The following is a 26,518-nucleotide window of genomic DNA, read 5'->3' on the forward strand; positions in this document are numbered from 1 at the left end:
TCGTTAACATGTGCAGTGAAATAAAATAACCTGTTTGACTTGAACCACGCCATTAGCACTGTATTCTAATAACCCTTCCATTCCCTTTCATTGCAGCTCCCAGCAAGCCGGCCATCTTTAGCTCGCAGCAAACGGTGACGGGCACGATCCCGGAGCTGCCACAGGATACGGATAGCTTTAGCGAGATCGATCTTACCGCCACCAGCGAATCGCAAGCCCCGTCCCGGCCGCCCACGATCGACTACAATCCGCTGCAGGATTTGGAAGATAGCGACGGACGAGCGGGCCCGATCCAGTACGGTGACACCGGGGAGCAGTCGGGCGGATCGTACCTGCAGCAAACGTCGGCACTGACCGCCCAGTTTGCCGCCCAGCTGCCGAACGTCGCGTCAACGGTATTTTCGACCTTCAGCCGTGTCATCAAGGGCACCTCGCCGGCACCTCCAGCAGCCGCACCGCCGTCGTACGCAAGCGACCCATCAGCGGCACACGTGGTCGGTACGTACGGTTCGCCGGCAGAATTTCAAACGACTGCGCCCGGCAGCAACAACAACAACCCGTCGGCGTTAGGGCCGTTAATAAATTCATCCGCGTACGACCCGTCGTCCGCCTTCGGTGCACCACCGCACACCGCACCGGACGATCGGCAACATTCGGAGGGACAATTAGCCGCCGGACCGCCACCACCCGCACCGACGTTCTACAACCCGGAACAGGTGCCGTCGGCTGCGGGGCTACCACCACCGACCGCTCACGGTGGCATATCGAACACGTACCGGTTAGGTGGCAGCAAGAAGAAAACGTACGCTCATATACCCGGTCTGAACACCACCACCACCACCGCTCAACTTGGGTCGGCTGCATCGGCACCGAACGCTGCAGTACCAACACCCCCTGTAGCCCATCCCTTTGTGACACCATCGGGACACTATCCGCCCGAACCCGTCAATCTAGGCGAAATCAAACAGGCAGCACCACCGGAGAACGAGGAACCTCCCAAAGGCAAGCCGTCGCTGTTGAGCTACCTTCCGAGCAACATCCTTGAGAAGCTTCCCAAACCCAGCTTTGGCGGTGAGAAGAAGGAAGAACCGGCGGCCCCGTTCACTGGCGGAATATCAAGTGGATCAATCGCGGACCAATTTGTCGATGTCAATGCTGCACCGACAGGGGCACCGGTAACTGCAGTACCACCTCCACCACCGTTGGCAAGTGCTACGCCATTGGCCGCTACTGTACCGTCGTTCTTTGCGGCTCCACCAGTAGTCGAATTTGCACCACCGCCGCCAGTTGTAGCACCGGCAGAAGCGAGCAGCAGCACCTTCTTTACGGCAGCTGCTCCGGAGACAGCAAATCCAGCAGGTCCGTCGGTACCGCCCGTCGCGGAACCGGTAGCAGTAGCTCCACCTCCGGTGTTTTTCTCGCCCGCGCAGATTCCAACGGTTCGCACGGCACCGTCCGTATCGTCGAAGAGCAATCCGTACAGCTCAACGCGTGCCTCGGGCGTTGGACGGTACAAGAACCCGCTTGCACCGATTGTGCCGCCCGCTGCTGGAGCGGTATTTTTGCCGAATCAGCCACCACCGTTGTCTACTGCGCATCAGCTGGGAGCTCAACCAGCGCCGCCGCCATCTCAAACGGGACCGACAGCAGGCGTGCCATCGAGCATTTTTACGCCTCCTGTTACAGCAGCTGCTCAGCCGGTAGCTTTCCCTAGCGCTCAAGAGGGCTATCAACCACAGCCGCCACCGCTGGCAAGTGCACCTCCAAGTATTTTCACGCCTTCTTTTACGCCATCGGCAAATCCAGCACCGGTTTCAATTTTCAATCCAACTGCTCCAATTCCGGTCGTTTCGGATAAAAGTGAATATCCTCAACAATCGCCATTACCACCACCATCGGAGGGTAGCGTACAGCCTGCGTTGATTCCGGTCCCCACTTACCAAGGAACTGAATCAACTCAGCCACAATCCGCCTCAGTAAAGGCCGAGGCTGCACCTCCATCTTCCCTAGGATCGATATTCAATCCATACGCAACACAGCAGCAGCCGCTTGAAGCGCAACAGGTGGACACAAACTTAAACTTCCGGCAAACGGTAACTGCAACAGAGCCGTCGCTTTATAAATCGGAAAATTTACCCATTGCCGCCCCAGCCACATCAAGCTTCCCAATAGCTGCTGAGTCGGTGCAAAATCAATTCGCTTCTTTTAGCATTGGAACTGCTACAGCGATTGCATCGGTCGCTTCGCAAGGCGTGAACGACTTCCCGTCATCGTTCCTGGGAACAGAACCAGCTCAGTCTCCCGCATCCGGTACCGCGAAGCCTATCGTGGACAGTCGCTCAAAGTCGAGCGAAAACGTACTATCGCCACCACCGCGGCCCAACTCTAACCTTAGCGAACCGGCAGCAATATTTCCCGGGTCCGTACCGCCGGCAGACATTTTCCTTCCTGACCCTCAAGAGGAAAAGCGTACTCAACTACCCGCTCAAGATTTGAACGGCAATAACGGGTTGTCCAACTTTTTCGGTACAAATCTTTCGCAATCAGCGATCCCGGTTGTTGAATCACAAACGAACGCAAACTTTGTTTTCCCAGCCCAGCAACCGATAGAGCAGCAGGCTAAGAAGACGGTGCTTGCATCGCCCGAGCCAACGCCAGCCATAAATCCGGTTGATTTCTTCAACAGTAATACTATCGTCCCGCAGGCAGACGCCACCGAAGCGAACTCCACCAAAACGGGTCAAACCGTCTCGTCCGTGCCGCTGTTTAACTTTTTCGGTCGTGCAGCTGACCCGGCACCACCGGCGGTTGTGCATGCACCGGCAGAAAGCGTACCGTTGGTGGAATCCACGCCCAAGGGTCCTGTGAAGGAAGCAACGCCTACTGCCAACACTACTGCGACTGAGCAAGCCGTTTCATCGAGCGTATCGCACGTCAGCAGCTTCAGCAACCTCGCGAACGAACGCTACGACGAGGAAGGCGAACAGGAACCCGGCCGTATAGAGCCCGCCTCCAACGAGCCGATCTTCAGCAGCGACAATCTGTTCGACTTCAAAGCGTCCGCCTACCAGGACGGTGGTTTCTATTCGCGCGATACCGGCCGCACGTACGACACGTACGACGGGAACAGCAGCATGGCAGCGATGGCGACGACGAGCGTCGGTGCGCAGGACACCACCACCGGCACGACGAACACGGGGGGCACCTCGATAGCGGAATCCAGCACCACCAACATTGCCTACCGGCCCACCTACAACCACTGGTTCTATCGGCGCGAGATCGAGGGCAAAAGCGTCTGGTCCCCGTTCACCATGGCCGACTCGATGGCGCTCGAGGACGGGCTGACGACGCTGCAGGCAAGGGGCGAAAGCGACGCCGAAAACGACGGCAACCCGCCCGTGATAGTGCACACCGACGGCGGACGGTACGATGTGTCGATCAAGGAGCGTACGCGCACGCCCGTCTACTGGAAGGGGCCGGCCAACGAGGTGCGGCGGTGCTCCTGGTTCTACAAAACGGTCGACTCGCGGTTCGTACCGTACGAGGAGGAGGTGGCCGATCTGCTCGAGCGCGAGTACAAGGAGGCGGCTACGTCGGGCGAGTGGCACCGGCGGGTGACGATCCCGAACGGGGAAACGGTCGTGTTTCACGGACCGTCCGTCATCGTGCACTTCCTGCAGACACAGAATCCGGACACGTGGGGTGGCGGCAGCTCGCCCGTGCCCTCGACCACGAACCGGCCGCGCGTGGTGAAGCGAGGCATCGATGAGTTTAGCATCGACGACGACGAGCCGGAAAAGATCGACCATTTGCTGTTTATGGTGCACGGCATTGGAGAGGCATGCGATCTGCGGTTCCGGCGCGTCGAGGAGGTGGTCGACGAGTTCCGCAGCATTTCCGCCCAGCTCGTGCAGAGCCACTATCGCTCGTCGTTCGATCGGGGCGATGTGGGGCGGGTCGAGATACTGCCCATCTCCTGGCACGACGATCTGCACTCGGAGGAGTCGGGCGTGGACGAGAAGCTAAAGTCGATAACGCTACCGTCGATACCGAAGCTGCGCCACTTTACCAACGACACGCTGCTGGACGTGCTGTTCTACACCAGCCCGATGTTTTGCCAAAGCATTATCGATGCGGTGGGTAAATCGTTGAACCGGCTGTACGCGCTGTTCTGCCAGCGCAATCCAACGTTCCATGGGCGCGTTTCGCTGGCGGGCCATTCGCTCGGCTCGTTGATACTGTTCGATCTGCTGTGCCATCAAAAGCGTGCCGAGCAGAAGCAGTCGTGTGAGCCAGAGAATTCGGTAAGCATTGAAGGTCCTCCTCAAGGCTTCACGCGTCGTGTGCGCTTACAGTTTAATGATTTGTTTTGTTTCTTTCAGGAGAATCCCGACGATGATACGGTATCACCGCTAACGCCACACCATGCCTTCGTCAACCATCGGCCGCTGGTGCGCAAATGCTCGCAGCAGATCAACTACGAAGTGGGACCGGCCGGTACGGGCCAACCGTACATAACCTACCCGCAGCTAATGTTTCAGCCGAAGATGTTCTTCGCCCTCGGCTCACCGATCGGTATGTTCGTGACGATACGCGGCATCGATGCGCTGGGCCTGGACTTTAAGCTGCCGACGTGCGACGGGTTCTTTAACATCTTTCACCCGTACGACCCGGTCGCGTACCGCATCGAAGCACTGATCAATCCCGATCTGAGCACGCTGGCCCCGGTCCTGATACCCCATCACAAGGGCCGCAAACGGATGCACCTGGAGCTGAAGGAGACGGTACTGCGGGTGGGCAATGATTTGCGGCAGCGCGTTACGGACGTGTTCCGCAACACGCTCGACACGGTGTACTCGCTGACGGCCATGGGCTCCAAGCCCGATCCGAAGGCGATACAGAAGGAAGTGGATAAGGTGCTGCAGGATCAGCTGAAGTTTGATGCCGCCGGCTCGACGTCCAACCTGTCGTCCGGCACGAGCGATGTCGATAGTGGCGAGACGAATCTTCCGCTCGGCAAGCTGAACCAGTCCCGGCGCGTCGATTACGTGCTGCAGGAGGCACCGTTTGAGTTCATCAACGAGTACTTGTTTGCGCTGACCAGCCATGTGTGCTATTGGTAAGCATATGCTTCGGAGCGTCGAGGGATGTGCATCCTTTGCTTACTATTTTGCTTTTGCTCTCCGTTTTCCAGGGACTCCGAGGACACGATGCTGTTTCTGATGAAGGAAATCTACAGCAGTCTCGGCGTACAGACGGATCATCAAGTGCCGCAGCAAACGATGACGATCGAGCGGCCACTGGCCGGCACCAGCCCTACCGTAGCCGCCTCAAGCTGCTCTTTAAACAGCAATTACAATCTGTTCCCACAGGAAGTGCCACCGGCCCGAGATGCGCCTGACAATCGGCTATAGTTTGCACTGAGAGACAATTATGCTAATTTTGTTTGATATACACGCATACACCCGTAGTACACGGACAATCGGCCCTAGGCTGTAATGCTCCGTGTATGGTCTTATCTAGTTGCTTACCTCGTTGTTTAAGTGGTCCTTATTTAAGAGTATTTTAATCGAGGGTGTACAATTTATGTTTCTCTTAAGTGTTTTCTTTTCCTCCTACTTGTTTTACCTAGTCTGTAGCTTGTTTGCTTTTTAAATCATAACGGAACGCGTGTAAAAGAAAGTTGTTGCAAATGGTTCGTCCGGAAGGTGTAGTCAGCTCGGTAGGTTTAGAACACTTGATATATCAACGCAGTACAGCGCACATTGTATCGTGCTAGGTAGTTAAAACGATAATAAAAAAAAAGTTATTTAACAGAAAAAAGCATATCAGAATGAGTTTTCCAAAGGTCCTGCACAATCATGGACACGAACCACCTGTACGCCATAGTGAGAACGATCGAATCTCACGCATGAGATGATTATTCTCACTTGACTCAACTCACTTGTTCGTCTCATTCTCTCTGCACGTGCGACCATTACCGATTCTCTCATAACAAGATGATAATAGACCAATTTGTCCAATTGACCTTGCCGGGCAAGTGCACATCATTACAATCGCTTAATTTGGAGCAAAAGAAATCTTTATTGCAACATAAAACCGTTCCCTCGTCCCGCTCTTCCATCAAATGTTCAGCTGCGCCGATTTGGTAACGACCCTGTCCGCATAAAGCGCCACAACGGGGTTCACTTCCTCGGTCACAAACTCAACCACCTGTTCCGCTGCCCGGCCCGTAAACGTTTTCGGGTCGAGTATGCTGCTCAGCTGCCCCAGTATCGGCGCAAAGTACGGATCGGCCCGGATACGCTCCACCAGATCGTTGTCCTTGCCGTGCTGTTTCACCTGTGCGCCGGCCTCGTGCGACAGGACGCGAATCTTCTCGTGGCACACCTGCCGATCACCGCCCGCCTTCACCATCGCCATGATGACGTTCTCGGTCGACATGAACGGCAGCTCCTGGGCGATGTTGCGCTCGATCACCTTCGGGTACACGACCAGCCCCTGCGAGATGTTGAGCAGCGTCAGCAGGCAAGCGTCCGCCGACAGAAACGCCTCGGACAGCGTCAATCGCCGGTTCGCGGAATCGTCCAGCGTGCGCTCGAGCCACTGCGTCGCCAGCGTGTTGGCCGCGTTCGCCTGCAGCGTGATCAGATGGCGGGCCAGCGCACAGCACCGCTCCGACCGCATCGGGTTGCGCTTGTACGGCATGGCGGAGCTACCGATCTGCGTCTGCTCGAACGGTTCCTCCAGCTCCTTGCGCGAGGCGAGCAGCCGCAAATCGGAGCACATCTTGTGCACGGTAGCGCCGAGGCTGGCCAGCGCCGACACAATCTCCAGATCGACCTTGCGCGAGTACGTCTGGCCGGTGACGGCGTAGTACCGCTCGAACCCGGCCAGCCGCGTGACGGTTTGGTCGAGCTGGCGCACCTTCGCACCGTCGCCGGCGAACAGCTGCAGGAAGGAGGCCTGCGTACCGGTCGTGCCCTTGACGCCGCGGAAGCGCAAATTATCCCGACAGGCGCGCAGCGCCCGCTCGTCCATCAGCAGATCCTGGATCCAGAGCGAGCACCGTTTGCCGACCGTCGTTAGCTGGGCCGGCTGCAGATGGGTGAAGCCTAGCGTGGGCAGCTCGCGATACTGCATGGCAAAGTGGGCCAGCTGCTTAATGACGCCCACCAGCTTCGGCAGCAGCTGGTCCAGCGCGTCCTTCAGAACGAGCAGATCCGTGTTATCGCCCACGAAGCAGGAAGTGGCCCCGAGATGGATGATGGGTGCGGCCAGCGGGCACTGCTTGGCGAACACGTGCACGTGCGCCATCACGTCGTGCCGGGTGAGCGCTTCCTCGGCCGCGGCCGCCTTGAAGTCGATGTCGTCGACGTGCTTTTCCATCTCCGCGATTTGTGCCTCGCTGATGTCCAATCCCAGCGCCTAAAACAACATCCCATTGCATCGGTACACTTTAAGCTCAAGCAGAAACAGAACAGTCAACGAAGACGTACCTTTTCCGCCTTCGCCAGCAGGATCCATAGCTTGCGCCAGGTGGAAAACTTGTGCTGATCGCTGAACAGGTACTGCATCTCCTTGCTAGCATAGCGCGTGCTCAGCGGCGAGCGATAGCCGCGGAATTCAGCGTTTAGTTCGGCCATTCTGCACTCTACGGGTCTTGTAGCTGGTGGATGGTCACAGGATGTCTCGTCAATCCCAAGCTTCTCGACAACAAACAGACAACTGGATCGTCTGATTCTCGATCGTACACTGTTGGTAACTGATCGCTCGGCCGTCGCTCCAAATCTCCGATCAGATAAGTGGTCGAGGTCTTACGTTCTCTAGCAGGACTAGTTTGTTGTCGTCGTGCGGACCCTGATAAGCACCGAATTGCGTAAAAAACACATGGCAGGTTGTTTACAATGTGTCTGTTTGATGTTGTTGTTCTTATTCTTCCGGCTTTGGGGAGATTGTGCTATGCGAGCGGGGCTACGAGGTGGTTGCGTTTGTGGGAATCCAATGTTGAATTGAAAACAGCTCGGAAATCGTTTCTAGAATAATTATTAGCTGTAATCCAATTCATTATCGAGCTTTGTTAGTTTTTCTAATAGCTTCAATACATTTTTCATATCGCCAATAACGATTTTATTTAACCGGCATTGTGCTACTGTCAAGTGTGTTGATAGGGATGGTTTCAATACGTCAAATCGCTTACCACAGGGTGACCATGTTATGTTATACGGCATGCATTTGTGACTGTTATGAGGGAAACGATCGATAAAAATGAATAAGATTGCAAAAATATAGTTAAGCAAAAAATGGAGCAGCTTTAAATAGGAATAGTAATTAAAACAATGCAAATTATTAGCACTGTTTGCGGTTTGTCAACTTGTGTGCAACTGTCCGAAGGACGGTTGTTTGATTTCCCGGAAGACTGTTATACAATGTTTGGTTTGGCGCAATTTTGGTACATTTTCTAGCTGAAATTTGGGGATTGTAAATACAATTACAAATAAGATGCTTTTACAAAGTTTAGGATAATAGAATTACGAATTTCAAAGCGGTATTTTTTTACAATAGAAAACAATCCTGAAAGAATGTGGACAATCTTTTCAAATTAACCCACTTTTGCAGCGGTTAGAAATACGATTGAGCTTCATGATCCTATTGTATCATTATATTCAGTGCAATTATCCTTTCGTAGACAGCCCCGATAATGCAGCTACCCTTGAACTGTGCGGCCCAGATAGGAAGCGGTTTTGTTTCAGTGAGCACGAACCCCCTCCCTCTACGACTCCCACCTCTCACGAAATCTCCACCGCCATGTTTTTCACCCCCCTCGATCACCGTTGTGCATCGATCACTAGCCACGACGGCGATGACCACCGATCTATCATTTTACCCATATTCGGACCTGTGCGTATGTGTGCATTGGCAAGAGAGAAATTTCTCCGACGGCTCCATCTATGGCCATGTGCATCGGCGGTTCCAGAACAACCACCGAACCGACCCCAAACAGCCCCCACCAGGGACGGTCATCGTCTGTCGCTGGCTGACTTGATGTAACTGACCTTCGGTAAATCTAAAGTCAAGGGTACGATCGCCAGCTCGATCGAGCGTGGCAGTCGTGTGGCGGCCGGTACGATAAAGCGATATATGCACTATCGGTTGGTGGTTCGCATCAACGTGTGCTTGCACTGTCGCTTTCTGAAGCTCCAGCTCGAAACATTCACTTCCGCAATCGATGTACGCGTGGGGCGGTTTGCGCAGCTGGAAACTGGATGCGCCACACGGTCAACGATCCGCAGAACGGGTTTTATTTTTATGTATCCGTATCGCGATGAAAATGAAACTAAACAGAGTGTCCAGCATGGTTTAACACTTTAAAGGAACTTAATTAGCAAACCCAGTTTTTGTTTGTACAATAAAACAGTACACCACCGTACTGGCAGCCCTGTCTGTTGAGGGGTTCAATTCGTTCCATCAACGATTAAAAATGCATTCAAAAGGGAATTAGGGAAATAAAAAACACCCCAAAACCATTTAACCACCGCGGTGCTAATCACGTCACACGGGCATTTGGATTTTGTGGAAAGATTCTAGATAAGCGGACCCCCCGCGCAAAACCGCCATCGACCTTAATTAAACGATAGCGGTTAAGCCGCAATTTGAATTGCGACATTCCCCACAACCCTTCGAGTGCCCGCGTGTCACAGCCAGCCGTGTACGGAAGCGCCGCATGGCACAGGCACGAACAATAATGCCACAAAACAAAGAAAAACAATGCGACGAAAGGAGTCGCGTCGTCGTGAACTTGTCCTTGGCCGCGACCTGCGAGCGCCTCGCTGGAACGGTCTGCGCGCATTCGCTTTCTTTTGCGCACGGAACGGAGCGATGAAGCGGCGAGGAGAGAACCGAGCAGAACCGACGAGCAAACGTACGCACACAACACGGCGCACAGGTTACAATTAAGAGTGTGCCACAGGGTCATCGAGACATGATCACCACCACCAACACCACCACCGTCGCCGCTGCTGTGCCGTAATTGGGGTAATGTCACGCCGGCTACCCAGCACGCCAGCCGGCAAAACCGCACTGGATGGATGCTGCACGGAACGGAAACCGATTCTTTCTCCCCGCCTCCTTTTCTTTGCACGGATCACTGCTCATTGCTCTTAACGAACGCACAATACGCACGCACGCACGCGGTCGGGCGGCCCTTTAGTGACTCTTCTTTGCCGAGACACGCGCGTGTCACAGTGCGCAGGCGGGAAGGGATCACATTTATCGCTCCATCGGGGCGGGGTGCGCCCCAGGGGTCACAAATGTCATCAAGGCCGCCGATCCCGCTCCTTCTCCCCCTATCTTGTCCGCGATGAGATGCACAGCAAAAAGGTGACTACGGCGATCCCGTCATCCCAAGGCATCTGGACGGTTCTTTATGGTGCGGTTCAGTGTGTTTTGCTACTGATCGTACTCTCGCTAGCGCTCTGTCTCTCTCTCTCTCTCTCTTGTTTTCGCTCATCCACGGGAACACATTGCCGTGATAAGCCGCCACGGACAAGAATGCCGCAACGGTAAGAGAATCCGGCTTCCCCCCCCCCCCTCTCCCAACCCTCCTTCCACTCCCACCCACCCCAAAAGCACCATCATCATCCCCTCCAGACACCCAGCAGGCGCGAACGTAGGAACGCGCACGGTACACGCGCGAATCGTGCGTCTATCCGCAATCCACCGCGCGACAGTCGAACGTTGGCTTGCGTACGGTTCGGATCTGTTTTCGCGTACCCGGTGGCGCATGATCGACACAGTGTCGTGCGCAAACCGAGCGTTTTGAGAACGGCAGAGAACCTCACACCTCAGAAGGCACCGAGCTTGTTTAAAGGCATCGCGTAAACAGCAGCAAGGTGCAGTTTGTGAGGATAAGAAGGCGAATAGTGCGAAGCAATCAGTGTGCCATTTCCCCAGCCCCCAAAGTGCCACAAACACTACGGAGACTTTTTTGCGGGAACGTTCCTTCCAGCAAGGCGTAAGGAATCGGCCCGAAAGCATAACAGCGCAAGGCACGGGAGGATTGTGAAAAGTGAAAATACAATTGCGCTCGGTGCTGATTAGTGCAGTCGCACAGCCTACTGTGACGCCATTTTTTGTTGTTGCTGTGGCATCCACACCAATCCCAGCGGCAGGAGAAGGTGGGCCCTCCGGAGGAACATCACACCGTTCGATAGAGATTAAAGTTAGTGCGCGTCTGACGTACGACCGCCCGGAGCCGCTAGACGTTACGCAATTTGCCTGTTAGGTGCAATCGGTTCTGTCAAGTTCCTGCGGCTACAAGTGTTGGGTAAAGAAGGGACCCGTAATTGGTTTAATTGAACCGTTTGCATAAAACTTTCTACCCGAGTCCACGCGTGCGTGCGTGTGTGTGTCTGCCTGCCTGGAGTGTCTCCTGCGTTGCAGCACAGCCTACTGCTTATCGCACTTACAGTAGTGTTTGAATGCAACAGCCTGTGCGCTGGTGCCGGTTTTGTTGTAAAAACGGAAACTTTTCTGCACAGAGAACAATATGGAAGTTTGGTTGGTGTGTTTGGGGCTGTTCCTGCGCCTGCTGAACGTGCTGCTGAAACCGATCGTCGCGTTCATCGGCGGTCCGAAGCGGAGCGCACGCTTTCCGGAGATACGCAACGATATGCTCAACATTCCGGCGGTCGATCTGGCCGAGCGGATACGCAACAAGGAGGTAAGCCACGCCGTCCTGCACGGCCTTGACCTTTTACAGCGCCGACCAAACGGACCAGTGGTAGTAAAAATTGTTAAAGTTCAATCAACCAAGCAGCGTGTACTAAAAGGGAGGGGGAGAGAGAGACGAGCGAGGAAACGAAAGGGTACAAAGCGTCATCTACCGGTAGAGTGCACTACAAAACACCACGAACGGCGTTTTTTTGGTTGCCGCTTCAATGGTAGATGACCTCAGCCACTTACACCGGAGCCTACTTCGACGCTCTTCCTATGGAGATCCTCAAAACTTCCCTGCCAATTCTACAAGGAAGTGAGCAGGGTACGCACCAGTACTTTGGTTGCCAATTTGTTTTCCGGTCTTGTTTGTTCTACCAACCGAATTGCTTGGTGTACGAATCAGAAGTGTACAACAAGACCGTAAAGTAAACGTTTGCGCGCCCAGAGGCAGCAAAACAACGGTGAATGAATTTTCAAGAGCCACACACACTCGCCGCACACCGTCTGCTCGTGCCGGTGTGTTTGTTCTGAGTGCTTCAAACCTTCGCTTCCCCCGTCCCCGAGTCATCGCGGATGGATGCGGATTAGAATCAACAGCGAACGGCAATAATGAACAATGCTCGCTAATTGTGTGAATATATGCGTTTTATCGCGATTTAGATGTGTGATGAGCAATAGGTACCGATTTCACGTGCGATACTAATTAATTCAAATATTAGGAAGACACTTCGTATGGCTTGTTTTTTTTTTTAATTTAAATATGCATACTCTATCTTTGTTTTTTTTTTATTATAATGTGTGCATAATGTTTGTGAGCAGTTTTGCTCGTGTGGGAAAATAAGACAATAAATCTGTTGCGGAATAAGTTCCTAGAGTGCATTCATGAGTCCACAATGAATTCCGCATAATAAAGACGGAAATGCGAGACAAAATTGTTAAGTTTTAGTCAATAAGTACATAATGTTCTGTATTCATCTTTGCTTCAAATCAATTACAGAATTTTTCAGGAGTTCTTATACTTTTAGGACTTTTTCTTTACTCTTTCCTCCGGGAAAGTGAACGTTATGTGAAGGGAAGTGGATTTTACGGCCCTTTTTTGACAGGCTCAATTAGAATCCAGTTGGAATTTCAAACCAATTTTGAGAACGTCTGAACTAGTGATGTGCCCGCTGGAGCGCACTCACGACTCCGGTCCGACTCCAGCTATTGTTAGTCCGATTCCGACTCCGGCAAAATGGAACCACTAGATCCGCCCGGAGCCGGAGTCGCCCGGAGTCGTCGGGAGCCTTCCGGAGTCGTTCGGAGTCATCCGGAGTCGTCCAGAGTCGTCCGGAGTCTTTCGGAGTCGACCGGAATCGGCGTTGGTAGGAGTGAACAGGAGCCTTCGTGCTTATGATCAGACATTTCCTTTCGTTGTGGTTTTTTGTCTTTCACTTAGCGCGTGCACTTCTTATACAGGCCTTTGTTTCGAAGGCCGACCTCGGCCGACACCAGACGACACCGGATGACTCCGTCTGTAGCCGATTCTGGATGAATCCAGACGATTCCGGACGCCTCCGAACGACTTCGAATGACTCCGAACGATTCCGTACGACTCCGATTTCGAACGACTCCGGGCGGCTCTGGACGACTCCGGGCGATTCCGGACGATTAACGATCGGCTCCGGATGATGCAAGGCGGACCTACCTTCCCGAGTCGATTCCGAATTAATCGGAGTCGGATCGGAGTCGACTCTGGATTTTTACCTACTTTACCCATCACTACGTCTGAACACCCCTGTATAATGGTCGCCCTTCATACGGGGTCAGTATTAACAATTATCGTTATTAGTTTTAAACTAATTAGTTTATTGATTCAGTTTAAATAGGTAGTTTAAGCTAAATTTACTAAAAAGTTACTTTCTTATTGACACAGCCAACACAGACAAAATATCAGTGAACGAAACCTTCACAAGAGAGCCTTTTTATTACGATCCCCGTGGTACTCTCTTATCTAGATTTTACTGTAATAATTAAATGCTTTGTTGATATGGCAAGGAGTGAATATATTTTTGTTTGAGTTGTTTGTTATTTTTATTGAAAACTTTTTGGATTATCCCGGGATAAGAAAGGGGAAAGGACATAAGCTTCCTTGGATATCCCCGTACCCCAATACCTTGTGCTACTCTATCCATTGTTAGCACAATAAACAAATTCAATAACAAAAAAACATACAAACCAACTCAAACGGTAATCCTTATTGCTTTTTGCGGAAGTGGTAAACGACAAGCAAAACACTTAACAGCTCGTTTGACATACTTTTTTCGCCGCAAATCAAACAAATCACATCGTTGCGTTTTACAAGCACCGGAATAAGGTCTGGCCGTCGCTAGTGCAATGCGATGCTTCTGCCATTGTTTGAACCGATCGGGATAATACGCCATTAGCATGCTCCCGCGCTTCGATAGAAAGTGAACGACCACACGCTGCTTCCAGCTATGGGCATGAATGGGGTGTTTCCTTGCGTGGGGAAGAACGAGTGGGACAGGGCGAGCGAGCGAGAGGGAGATGAATAAAGTACACGCTAAAATTGAGACACAGGTGCGCTAAACAAACAAACAAACAAACAAACAAACAACCAGTGGCCACGTAATTAAGACGAATTGTTACGAGGGCAAGCCAAGAAGTTCTGTCTCGTTGCTTGGTGGCGGTGTATGCGCTGTGTAGGACGACTACCCGCTTAAGGTTGATGGCATACATAATTGGCGCGCACTAAGAGGCTCGACGGCTTGAGCCGTGAACTCGTCCTGACCAGAACGCCACAACATCAGCAACAACAGCTTTGACCTCATCGCCCGGGTCGATACTGCGTGCGTGTGTGCGATATTGTGGCGTACAAATAATAAATGCCGCGCGTGTTACCATTCATGTTCTAGCAGTTCTTGCTCAAAGCCTGAAAGGGTTTCATGGTCTACCGTAATGGTGCTGGGGAGGGGGGGGCCTGTGCCTCTCAAGCAGGCAGTTAAACCACCGTCGTCAAGGCACGAACGCACGCATAATTTCTGCGCAGCAGAACCTGTTTCGAAATCGTTGCTTAGAATCGGTTGAATTGCTTTTGGAAAGCGAAATCGAAAGAAAGAACTGACCGGTCGGATGCTGTATCCGGTTCTGAATCGCTTGCGTTGTTGTTGTTGTTGTTGAAATGTTGATCAAGAACATTTGGTTGTTTACTGTCTGGCAACTTTTGCTTTCAGCATAGTCTGTTGCTTCGCTAATCAAAAAGATCCGAAACGATCCTCATTTGCATTGATTAGCATGCGAAAGCAACCACATTTCGCGGGCCAACAGTTGGAGTAAATTCGTATCCCCAACGACGAATACCGTAAACGCTTCCAAGAGACGCACCCACGTCCATTGTGCCGGCTAGTTTCCCCCGCCGAACATCTTGCTCGATCCCGTCCCGTCGAATCTCAACCTTGACCTTGGCCAAACGGTGGACGACAGTTTGCGGGCTAATCTGTTTGTGCGCACGCGGAAGCTCAAATATAACGGAAGTTTTTCGGGCTTTTCGTGCTGGTTCGCATTGGCCGGGCGCAAAACTGGATGATCCGATTCGATGCTAACAGATTGTGTACCTCATCCAGGGGATCTGGGAACAAACAGGCTTTTCCAGTTTGCCCATTGTGATACCGATCTATAACGCAAACTGCGCAAACTCCCGCACGCACTCGATTTGTCCCCCAACCAAAGACAACTTCATCGCTGCATCGATGCGACGACGTGTACAGCGCTCAATGTCAATGAAATGGTCCGAAACATACGCGGCGGCCCCCCCTCCGATACTTGCGCGTGACAAAACATGCGCACCACCAGTAAGTGCCCACGTGCTGCTGCTGTTGTGTACCAGCTGTTGAGCGTGCGTGTGGATTATGCGCGATCGTGAAGCTTTCAATTACGCCGGCGGCCGCATAGTGTACGCGTACGCTGTGGCGGTGTTCGATTTTTAGGTTGATTGAAAAAAAAAAAATGGCACAGTCACGTTGCGTTTGTTTGGAAATAAATTACAATAATTTACAGAGCAAAAAGTGAAACGTCTTCTTCCCCATTTTTTAGTACTTCGGATGCCAGAACGCTCTTTTGAAGAAGCGATACGGCTTCACATTATTTAAAGAACGCATAAGCTCGTGGCGTTTTAAATAAAAGTTTGACAAAATTTTTGAGAAGCTTGTTATTCCGGATACAAAATATGTCCCGTCTTTTTCCAATACTGTTTTCCAAGCATTGAAGTTGAATTTTTGATGCCGTATCGTTAAAAACACATGACTCCAACATCTCCAGGCATCGGCATCATTTTACTCAATTAGAGAAGTGCTGCCTACACAGAACATGCTCCAATGAAGAGAATAGAGAGTAATCTGAAGTAGTATTGCCTAGGCTACACAGCAGGTGGGTTAGATTTATCTTATTCTGGTGTTTTTTTACTACTTAGTACTTTGGTTGCCAGAGAGCTGTTTTGATGAAGCGTTACGGGTTCACATTATTACAAGAACACATATGGTCCGTCATTTCCACTACTGTTTTCCAGCCCTTGAAGTCTAATTTTTGATGCCATATCGTTAAACAAAACATGACTCCAACATCACCAGACATTGGTATCATTTTACTCAATTGCAATTATAGAAGTGCCACACAGATCATGCTCCAATGAAGAGAATAGCGAGTAATCCAAAGGAGCAATGTCTCAGCTACACAGCGGGTCGTGTAGAACATTCTATTTCTGGTGTTGTTTAAGTGCTCACAAGGGAACAATCGGCGTTCGTGGTCTCTTCTGATAATTCTGATTATCAGAATTCCTTCTGATAATATTCCTTGCCTTTTGTATCAATCCCTTAACATTTTCTTACCACTCGGATTCTCAGAACAGAATTCCTTATCTTTTTTTATCATTCCCATTGCTTATAATCAATGGAAACTGACTGGTTGAGACACTCCAAGCGTCCTATTGATGTGTTTTTGCTGGATTTTCATCAAGCATTGCCTTTCCGAGTGTCCATCCTCAAATATTACAAGCACACTGTAACGTGATTTTAATTCGAAATTACCATACCTCATGTGTTGTCCGTTGAAACAAAGAACAAACATACGCAAGTGGCGACATCTAACGTCAAAATATTGATGCTACTGATTGTTTATTATGAAAATGGTTTGACAAAAAACCGATCGTACAACTTGTCTGAGCTCATGTTATTGATTACTTTTTATTCAGTTTGTTTGCTTCAAGGTTTCAATGTACAGAATTCTATGAAATGCTTGTACCACTCTTAAGGCCGGGGGACATTGTCCATACTCGCTAGTGTAATTTCGATTTTCACTAGCGCATCTGGCGGCGGCTGGTGGAAGCTTTTTTGGTCATCGAGGGAATGGTCATGTTGTATCTCAAAATTAAGTAGTTGTCCCATCGTTTTTCATTGCGAAAATGGATGCAATGCGTGCAAAACATGTGTATCCACTTTTGAAAAAACTTTTCTTGTCCGATTTAAGTAAAAAACATGGAAAAATAACATACTTTCTGAAGCGGCTCCAAATTGTTTAGAAAAATGCTTTGGTCAGCCGCCGCCAGGTGCGCTAGTGAAAATCGAAATTACACCAGCGAGTACGGACAGTGTCCTCCGGCCTTTATATTACGGGACATTTCAATGTGGTACAAATCAAAAAGCAAAAAAAAAACAAACATTAGCTCGCACAATTTGAACCGTAATTGTGCAATTGTACCCTGTTATTTTGTTTCCGCTTCCACTCTATAGCAACCGTTGAGGAGTCTGAAATATTTGGCCTACTTTTCTGACGACCCAATCCATCTTCTTCCGGCCTTCCTTTCTGCATTCTGTCTGGCTGCTTGGCCTACTGTGGGATATAATCGTTTACAAACGGCAACCCGGTGGCGTCTAATCATCGGCCATTAGTGTGCCTGATCAGGTATCGTGCAAAAAAAGAGGAGCACAAAAGCAATTGGCAAACACACACAGAAATACTCGCTCGGAGAAACAAAAAACTTAACCGTGACTGCACAACAAAGAGGATTAGAGCCGAGAGTGGCCACAGAAACCGGAGGGAGGTGTCGCAATTTTGCAACTTCCAAACACTCTCCCTTTCTTACACGTTGTGCTTTTGTGCTGTTTTTTTTACCTTTTAATGTAATTGATACACAGCGATCGTTTGGGTGTGCTGTGTGTTCCCGACTAATGTTTCTTTGCACTTCCTTGCCCTTGTTTTACCGCCAGCTGCGTTCGGAGGATGTGGTGCGCGCGTACATCGATCGCATACGCGAGGTTAACCCGCTGATCAATGCCGTGGTGGAGGAGCGATTCGAGGCCGCAATCGAGGAAGCGCGCAAAGCGGACGTATTGATCGGCGAAACGCAACCACTGTGGCTGATCAAGAACTACCCACTGCTCGGCGTACCGTTCACGGTGAAGGAATCGTGCGGACTGCGCGGCGCTCCCATCACCGGCGGCTCCCTTGCCCGCAAGGGCGTGCGGGCGACGGTGGACGGTGAGGCGGTAGCGCATCTCCGAGCGGCCGGCTGCATTCCGCTGCTCGTGTCCAACACGCCCGAGTACTGTCTGAACTGGGAGTCGTACAATCATCTGACCGGGCGCACGCTGAACCCGTACGACAGTCGGCGAACGGCGGGCGGTTCGTCTGGGGGCGAGGGTGCCCTGATCGGTGCCGGCGCCTCCCTGTTCGGTGTGGGAAGCGATGTGGCCGGGTCGATCCGTGTGCCGGCACACTTTAACGGTATCTTTGGCCACAAACCGACGGCAGGTAAGTGTGAGAAAGTGCCTTTTTTTTAAATAAAATTCCAGTCCGATTAACACCGCTCGACAACGTTCTTGTTTCAGGCGCCATCTCGATCCACGGCCACTTTCCGATGTCAACGGACGAAAAGTTCGCCCGCCTGCTGACGGTCGGACCGATGTCCCGGTACGCGAAGGATCTGCCCACGCTGCTGCACATCATGGCTGGACCGAACGCGTCCCGGCTCCGGTTGGACGAGTCGGTCCACACGAAGGACATTCGCATACTGTACGCGGAGGATATGGGGTTCAATCTGGGCCATCTGCCGGTGGATGACGACATTAAGATGGCGCTGTACCGGGCGGTCCAGTACTTCAAGGGCCACGGGCTGGTGACGGAGCGGGCCGAGTTCGAGCATATGGCGGACGGGATGGAGCTGGCGTTCAGTGTGCTGCAGTCGCTCACGGACGTGCCGAGCATCTTTCACAATCCGGACAATCCGAAGGCTAACCCCAGCTTGCTGTTGGAGCTGGCACGGTGTGCCGTTGGCCTGTCGCAGTACAGCCTCGCCGGTGTCATGTTCTATGTGATACTCGGGCTGAAGAACTTTTTCGCCACCGAGCGGCTCGAGCAGTACCAGCAGCAGGCAGCGGCACTGCGCAAGCAAATGATCGTAAGTAGAATGGATCGTACACTTGGACCGGTTTCATGCATAATTCGACGTCTTTAGTAGTGACGGCGAAATTTTATGTGACCATGTCCGTAAATTTCGGTAACGACTCCGGAAGGTAGGTCCGTCCAGCATTATCCAAAGCTACCTGGAATCGGCTGGAGCTGTCTAAAATCAGCTGGAGTCGTCCGAAGTCGGAGTCATTTGCAGTCATCCAGAGTCATCTGTAGTCGACCGGAGCCTGCCGGATACATCGGAGGTCGGAGTCGGCCGGATTTGCCTGGAGTCGAAGTCGTCTGTGGCCGTCATCGGCCGGTGTCGCCTGGAGTTTGAGTCGACGGGAGTCGTTCGTAGTTGGCCGGAGTTGTTCGAAGTCGCCCGGAGTCGTCCAGAGTCGACCTGAGATTGCCGGTGCAATGTTGTTGTGGTCAGGCATTTCGTTCTGTTCATTTTTTCTTTTTTTTTTTCGCTTCGCGCGTTTACTTCTTAAACACCGGCTGACTTCGACTCCCGTCAATTTCAACTCTGCCGATTCTGGTCGACTCCGGACAGCTACATGCGACTTCGAAGGACTCCGGACGACTTCGACTTGGGCGGAACTAGTAGTTTATTCATTTTTTCCTCTTAAAACACGGGTTTGAAGCTCTAAGTTACGCCTGTAAGGTATGCAATTGAGCGTACATAAACGCCAGATGTTATGCAATTTATTTTGTTTGCACTTGTACGGGGTCCTCAATTTGCTAGCTAAAAGTGTCGTTTACACCTTTTCTTTCTCACGTTTATCCTCCCTTAACGTCCCTTTCCAGGACACCCTCGGCACCGACGGTGTGTTTTTCTTCCCCACCTACCCGACGGCCGCCCTGCGCCACTACGAATCGTTCGGCCACATTATGGGCGTCGGGTACACGATGCTGTTCAATGCGCTCGGCCTGCCGGCCACCCACGTGCCGCTCGGGTTCGACCGGAACGGACTGCCGATCGGGATACAGGTCGTGGCCGCACCGTACCAGGACCGGCTCGGGCTTTGCATTGCGCGCGAACTGGAGGCGGCGTTCGGCGGTTGGCAGGCACCGGCCTGAAGCCGCCTGTGCGTTGACTGAGCCAACGTTCCTTAGCCGTTTTGGTATCGTTAACAGAGGTATACCGAGGAGGGAGTAAGGGAAGGGGGATAAGGGTGTCTTTCGTTTTAATTTATATGTTTTATTTTAAGCAAAGCGAGCAAAAAAAAAGAGTTATCGGTGCAATACAAATGTTACTTAGGAAAAGAAAGTAATAAAAGAAATTCATAACTAAATATAAAAAAGCTAGTTTAAAATGTATATTGCATGATTTGTGACTGTATTGTTCAGCTGGTTGCATAAACATAGGCGTTATCGTAAGCGACACTGTCTGCTGGTGTGAAATGCGCAACTTAACGCCGAAATGTATGCAACTCGTAAGTTTGCATGTTGATGATGCAATTTTCACGTAGTTTAATGTAAGTCAGTGATTATTTTTTAGCATAGCAAGAATAAATCTGTAATCGCTGCATATGGTTTAAAAAGAACTACGTTATCATATTTGTTTAAATTGTCCAATGTTTAATAATTTATTACCAATTTGATAAAATTTAATTTAATTAAAAATAATAATCTGGGTCGCTAAAATGTAAAAAATAAACCAATTACACCGCCAGGGAAAGACTAACGTGTCGGTCCTGTGCCTTTGCACTCCGTCCAGTGAAATGACTATTAATCAAAGTTCAACCTAGTGACTTACCCCTACATGTGTGAGTTTGTTTTGTTTGCTCGTTTTTCTTTCCATTTCCGTCAACGTTTATCGGCTGTGTCCCGTTGATAAGTGCACGATTCGAAGCGGTTTGGAAGAAAGTGACCGCTGTGGGTTCGTGAGCTAGCTGATACCGACCTGTGGCTGCGAGTGTGTGCACGCTGCGATAAGGGACATCTCGTCATCGTCGTCCCGGGTGGTGGTGGTCGTCAGCAATGCAAGCACCAGGCCCTTCGCATAACGTCGCCGAACTTCGATCGGTACAGTCGCGAAGTAAACAGCAGGTAGTAGAACCGTAACTCGGTAGAACTCGGCCAGAACACCCTGCAAAAGGAAGTGGTACCGCGTACCTGGTTCGACCTTTGCCCAACGGTTGGCGGCGACCAACGATCATTAGAATTGCAACGCTTCAATTAAAACCGTATATGTGCGGGCCGGTATTCGAGTGCATGTGTGTGTGTGTGTGTGTGTGTGTGTGTGTGATTGTGATCTACGTAAATCCCAGATTTAAATTACTGTTCCGCTAGCTGGTAGGTGAACCCGTTATAACGCAGGTATCGTGTTTGCGTCGCGCTGCTGGGAATAAGAGACAAAGCGTTAGACAAGCGGCTGCAGGTGTTTTCCGCGGCTTCTGTGCAAAGCTAGCGACGCAAGTGTCGCGGTTCCCCCCCCCCCTCCCCCCACATACACACACGGACAACAGTACCGTCCCCTTTCGCTCATCAACAATCGGCATCGGACGCACCTTGCACCATTGGCAGTTGCAATGGAGCTGCTGCTGAAGCTGGTTGCGCTGATCCTGCGCGTGGTTAATCTCGTGCTCGAGCCAATCCTCGCCCGGCTGGCCGGTCCAGCCCGCGTCGACCCCTTTCCGGCGATACGCGACGAGCTGCTGCGGCTACCGGCAACCGAGCTGGCCGAAAGGATACGCGACGGCAAGCTGCGCTCGGTCGAGCTGGTGCGGGCGTACGTGCTGCGCATACGCGAGGTGAACCCGCTGATCAATGCGGTCGTGGAGGAACGGTTCGAAGCGGCCCTCGGCGAAGCGGCCGAAGCGGACGAACGGGTGGCGGCGTGCGGCGGCGACGAGCAGGCAGTGAGGGAGCTGGCCCGCACCAGTCCGCTGCTCGGTGTACCGATCACCGTGAAGGAAAGCTGCTCGGTCAAGGGCCTTTCGCTGGGCGGTGGAGTGGTACGGCGCCAGAACCTAACGGCGCAGGAGGACGGTGAAGCGGTGGGGCGGCTGCGCCGGGCGGGCGCTATCCCGCTGCTCGTGTCCAACACGCCCGAGTACTGTATGGCGTTCGAGTCGTACAACAACGTGACCGGGCGGACGCTCAACCCGTACGATCCGAGACGTACGCCGGCCGGTTCGTCCGGCGGGGAAGGCGCGCTGCTCGGCGCGGGCGCATCGGTGTGTGGGGTGGGCAGTGATCTCGGCGGATCGATCCGCATACCGGCCCTGTTCTGTGGCATCTTTGGACACAAACCATCGGCAGGTAAGTTCCTGGGCAGGCTGGGTTTCGGTTGTGCTCGGTGTCCGTTGTTGGTGTGTGAGTGTGTTATCGTAGAACGGGGGTGACTCGTGCAGGGGTTTCTTATCTTTTGGCTTACCACGCATGACTAAATGTTTTGACTCACCGATCAAACAGAACCGGGAGCTTATCGTGGTTACCGAAAAATAAAAAAAAATAAAAATAAAAATTGGTCGATTTGACGGCGCCTGTTCGTGGTGAACCCGGACGCACAACCTGCGTTAGCCTCGTTACTATGCTGAACAAAGTGGCATGTACGCGGGCGCAAATGTAGCAGTCACGAGTAGTGGAGCGTCACGCGGAAAAGGAAGCCAATCACGGAACGGACTATCGGAATACAGTGTTTAATTGATGCAGTTTAATAAGCTGTACGAACGCTGTTCTAGTCCGACTGGATAATGCTAATCGCTGTGACGTTATTTATTACGTCGGCGTTGTCTCCTTCCACTACCGACAGTGGTGCCTATTTCTAGCTGCTTAAAGTTTCATTTCTTCTCGGGTAATAGCTTGCTGTCGGTACAATACGGGCAACAGGGAATCAACGGAACGGCACAACGGCAGGTGTGATGCAATGTAATGCTCAACTCATTTCACTGATTCACCCGCTGAAATCGAATTAATGCAACGGCTCCCGCGGGGTAAAACGCACGCTATCAGTAGATACAACGCTTTTGATAATAGATAACAAAATAACACACACACACACGCTGCCACTTAGTCATGTCGCGGGCGGATCGATGTAATGCACTACCATTAGCGGTCATTATTATTTACCCTTCGAAAAGGGAACCCACCATAACGGGCACAGCACAGACACGCTCAGTTCGCATGTGCGTTTGTGCGCACAGCAGAATGCAAACAAATGCACTTTAATGGCGTAGCGCAAGGTTGACCGGCACGGCGCATCTAACGTTCGTCCTCTGTGCTGTGTGCGTGCTCCCATTGACGGTATTATTTATCGCCCGACCGAGGAAGTGGGCCAACAAGGGGCAACAAATGTCCGATTTGACTGGTCCCTAATGGTCGGAGGATCAACGTGCTGGTACACACACCCTTATCCCTTCGTTAGTATGCGCTGCTCATCGTGCGGGTGACGCTTGTTAGTCACACTACGTGCCTGGTGGTTGAGGGAATTTATTAACAACACTAGATTTGCTAGATATTATGCAGGTCAAGCGTACACCTTTCTACCATTTGTTGTTGATGCGTTTTGCACCACAACGGTAATTAGTCGACGCTTTCAATCTGACCCATTTTAATTGGGTCAACTCTTGGTGGCTTATATTTCAGCTACAGCAGGATAGTAACCTCCAATTCTGAGATTGGGATTTTCCCAAGGATTGAAGAAGAATTGAACGATCAAGACCTTTTATTGAACTTAACAAAAAAAAAGGTAGTTCTTTCAACAGGCAATTTTCACTATTTGCAGACGGATGCACTGTACTTGAACATTTTGGTGAACACGGCTCGTTCATCTACTTACAAAAGAACCGACTGAACTGATCTGTTTTCGCTCGTTCTTACCATCTCTGCTATGGATGTTCAGTGTAAGGTTAGGAGCAGCATTGTTGTCAAGTAGCACGATCAAACAACATGTCCGTCATGGGCTCGAGCCCCGTATGGATCGGACCCTCCATACTGATTATCTTGGTATGGATAAACCAATCGATCGCAGACAGTCGGCCGTATCGGGGAGCTCGTTCGTCGAAGAACGTTCGTCGCTCATGAGTGGACAGGGTTGTACCACTAGAATGGGCAGAACAAAACCTAGACGGTTTTCTAATTTTTGATCATAGAGGGCTATGAAAATGAGCGTCGCAGCGAACGTTCCCGGGAACGAACGAGCTCCCCGATACGGTCCCGAGTGTCAAGACCTTTAGATCAACAACACGGGTGTTTGCGCCAAACAAAAAGAACCGAACCTAGTAACCCTTGACCCGGCCTTCTTAAGCAAACGCCTGAAGGTATGCTATTTATTTATTTTTTTAAATATTTGGACGCATGTTTTGATAAAAATGAACAAATAAGAGGGAAAATAATTAAGTGTAGTGCGATCGGGTGCTGTTTCCTTTGGGTGTATACTAGTGTTGTGCTCTCTGGAGCGTACCCACGACTCCGATTCCGATTCCGACTATTGTTAATTCGATTACGACTCCCGCCAAATAGATCCACTAGATCCGCTCGGAGTAGGAGTTGCCCGGAGTCGTCCGGAGTCGGTCGGAGTCGTTCAGAGTCGTCGGTGTCGTCCAGAGTCGTCCGGAGTCGATCGTAGTCGACTCCGGATTTTTTTTACCAAATGTACCCATCACTAGTCTACACATTATTATTGACTTTATTACCACATCGTAGCATAATACCGGATTTTCCCAGAGGATTTTTGGTTGGTTTCTCTAGGAATTTTGGATACTTTCCAGTTTTTTGGATTCGTCCCACAATTTATTGAACGTTTTTTCCAAAAGTGTTTGAATTATTTGCTTCGAAAATGCTGGTGCAATGTAACAATACAAGCATTACTACCGTACTTACTGTAAAGCTCACTCACTCAGCAACTAATAATCATTATCGTTTCCCCACCCGCTCCCACCGCTTCACAGGAATCGTACCCATCAAAGGGCACATGCCCGTCTGTGGCGATGCACACTTCGACCAGTATCTGTCCCTCGGGCCGATGTGCCGTTACGCCAAGGATCTACCGCTGCTGCTCGAGATTATGGCAGGGCCGAATGCAAGCCGCCTCCGCCTAGCCGAACCGGTCAACGTGGACAAGGTGAAGATCTACTACCCCCAGAAGCTCGACCTGACCGTGAACGCCGTCCCGATTGCGCCGGAAATTCGCGAATCCCTGCGCAGTGCGCTGAAATACTTCCAGAACAAGGGCGGCTACACGGAACCGCTCAACTTCCGCTACTTCGCCGACAGCATGCAGCTGGCCTCGACCGAGCTGCAGTCGCTCACGGACGTACCGAACGTGTTTGCCACGGCCCGGCCCAACCTGCTCTGGGAGCTGCTGAAGGTGACGTTCCGCCAGTCCGAGCACACGTTCGCGACCATCTTCATGTATCTGCTGTCCGCGTCGAAAGCGACCGTGAGCGAGCAGAACCGTGCCCGGTACCGTCAGATGGCGGCGGAGCTGAAGCAAGAATTTACGGTAAGTTTCTGGCGATTGTGTGAGTTTTTGTGTAGTGGTTCTAAATTGCTGGTTCAATCTCACCCTGCCCGCAGGATAAGTTGGCCACCGACGGTGTGTTTCTGATGCCCTCCTTCCCGAAGCCCGCCCTGCGCCATTACGAATCGTTCGGGCACGTCACCGGGTTCATGTACACGATGATCATCAACGCGCTCGGGTTTCCGGCCACGCAGGTACCGCTCGGCTTCAACCGTGACGGGCTGCCGGTCGGCATACAGGTGGTGGCCGGCCCGAACCAGGACCGGCTCTGTCTGGCGGTGGCGCAGGAGCTGGAGCAAGCGTTCGGTGGCTGGCAGTTACCGAAATAGTAATGGGAGGAATGGAACAAGACAAGACAAAAAAAAAAACATCGACCGGACACTGATATCCGATACCTGTGCCATGGTTGCCTTCGACCGGAACATTCCAGCCTATTTCTTACACGTGTGCCGTGTATCATGTGTGTGTGGTTGTTTTGTCGTTAATAGCTTAGATGTGCGTAAAAGCACGTACAGTGCGAGTCATGCTAGTAGAGGGAGAAAAGTAAAAAGATTTATTTTTGTTATTTTTTTTAGTAAATAAAAGATTATTCTGTAAACAAACCAAAACAGATATGTGTGATTGTGTCTGTATTACTCACAATTATAGTAAAAAAATAATTATGTTTCTTCGCCTCCTCACTGTGTTGTGACGAAACGGCTTGGTTGTGTTCTTCGAACCGGTTCCGCCCACGGCACGCTCTGTTACTGTTACTGTAGCAACCTGCCTCAACGAAAAGCCCACCCTACTTACCGTCTGCCAGGCCGTCGTCCCGTTTGGTGGTGCTGAGGACGTTTGTAAGGATTCTTCCGAACGAACGAACGTTCCATTGATGGTGCCCGGTAA

The 26,518-nt window shown here is 51.4% G+C and overlaps 4 protein-coding genes across 4 annotated transcripts in view; 3 read left to right on the top strand and 1 right to left on the bottom strand.

Moving 5' to 3' along the window:
* Positions 1–5,518, top strand: part of LOC121590477 (nascent polypeptide-associated complex subunit alpha, muscle-specific form) — a 44,874-nt gene extending 39,356 nt beyond the window's left edge. Inside the window, exons 2-4 of the mRNA XM_041910204.1 lie at positions 97–4,304; positions 4,383–5,119; positions 5,195–5,518. Coding sequence (XP_041766138.1) covers positions 97–4,304; positions 4,383–5,119; positions 5,195–5,414 — 5,165 coding nt within the window. The 3' untranslated portion in view covers positions 5,415–5,518. The remainder of the gene's footprint in view (positions 1–96; positions 4,305–4,382; positions 5,120–5,194) is intronic.
* Positions 5,519–6,060: 542 nt separating this feature from the next.
* Positions 6,061–7,941, bottom strand: LOC121590480 (adenylosuccinate lyase). The gene is made up of 2 exons (XM_041910216.1): positions 7,500–7,941; positions 6,061–7,428 (listed from the first exon to the last, which is right to left on the bottom strand). The coding sequence occupies exons 1-2, from the start codon at positions 7,644–7,646 to the stop codon at positions 6,124–6,126; spliced, it is 1,452 nt and encodes a 483-aa protein (XP_041766150.1). The 5' UTR covers positions 7,647–7,941; the 3' UTR covers positions 6,061–6,123.
* Positions 7,942–10,709: 2,768 nt separating this feature from the next.
* On the top strand, positions 10,710–20,468 carry LOC121588085 (fatty-acid amide hydrolase 2-like). The gene is made up of 4 exons (XM_041905651.1): positions 10,710–11,722; positions 17,979–18,522; positions 18,600–19,168; positions 19,972–20,468. Exons 1-4 carry the CDS (start codon positions 11,549–11,551, stop codon positions 20,242–20,244), a joined length of 1,560 nt encoding a protein of 519 aa, XP_041761585.1. The 5' UTR covers positions 10,710–11,548; the 3' UTR covers positions 20,245–20,468.
* A 702-nt stretch (positions 20,469–21,170) lies between these two features.
* On the top strand, positions 21,171–26,235 carry LOC121588086 (fatty-acid amide hydrolase 2-B-like). Its single transcript, XM_041905652.1, has 3 exons — positions 21,171–22,431; positions 25,062–25,615; positions 25,690–26,235. Exons 1-3 carry the CDS (start codon positions 21,699–21,701, stop codon positions 25,960–25,962), a joined length of 1,560 nt encoding a protein of 519 aa, XP_041761586.1. The 5' UTR covers positions 21,171–21,698; the 3' UTR covers positions 25,963–26,235.
* The last annotated feature ends 283 nt before the right edge of the window (positions 26,236–26,518 follow it).

This window comes from Anopheles merus, chromosome 2R (assembly GCF_017562075.2).
Source record: "Anopheles merus strain MAF chromosome 2R, AmerM5.1, whole genome shotgun sequence".
Taxonomy (NCBI): Eukaryota; Metazoa; Arthropoda; class Insecta; order Diptera; family Culicidae; genus Anopheles; species Anopheles merus.

Bases quoted from the DNA above. Each gene is read 5' to 3' on its own strand.
- LOC121590480 (XM_041910216.1), bottom strand. From the start codon at position 7,646: ATGGCCGAACTAAACGCTGAATTCCGCGGCTATCGCTCGCCGCTGAGC. The intron at 7,429-7,499 runs GTACGTCTTCGT...ATGTTGTTTTAG, and splicing joins TGCTGGCGAAGGCGGAAAAG to GCGCTGGGATTGGACATCAG.
- LOC121588085 (XM_041905651.1), top strand. From the start codon at position 11,549: ATGGAAGTTTGGTTGGTGTGTTTGGGGCTGTTCCTGCGCCTGCTGAAC. The intron at 11,723-17,978 runs GTAAGCCACGCC...TTTTACCGCCAG, and splicing joins AGCGGATACGCAACAAGGAG to CTGCGTTCGGAGGATGTGGT. The intron at 18,523-18,599 runs GTAAGTGTGAGA...TTCTTGTTTCAG, and splicing joins TGGCCACAAACCGACGGCAG to GCGCCATCTCGATCCACGGC.
- LOC121588086 (XM_041905652.1), top strand. From the start codon at position 21,699: ATGGAGCTGCTGCTGAAGCTGGTTGCGCTGATCCTGCGCGTGGTTAAT. The intron at 22,432-25,061 runs GTAAGTTCCTGG...ACCGCTTCACAG, and splicing joins TGGACACAAACCATCGGCAG to GAATCGTACCCATCAAAGGG. The intron at 25,616-25,689 runs GTAAGTTTCTGG...CCCTGCCCGCAG, and splicing joins AGCTGAAGCAAGAATTTACG to GATAAGTTGGCCACCGACGG.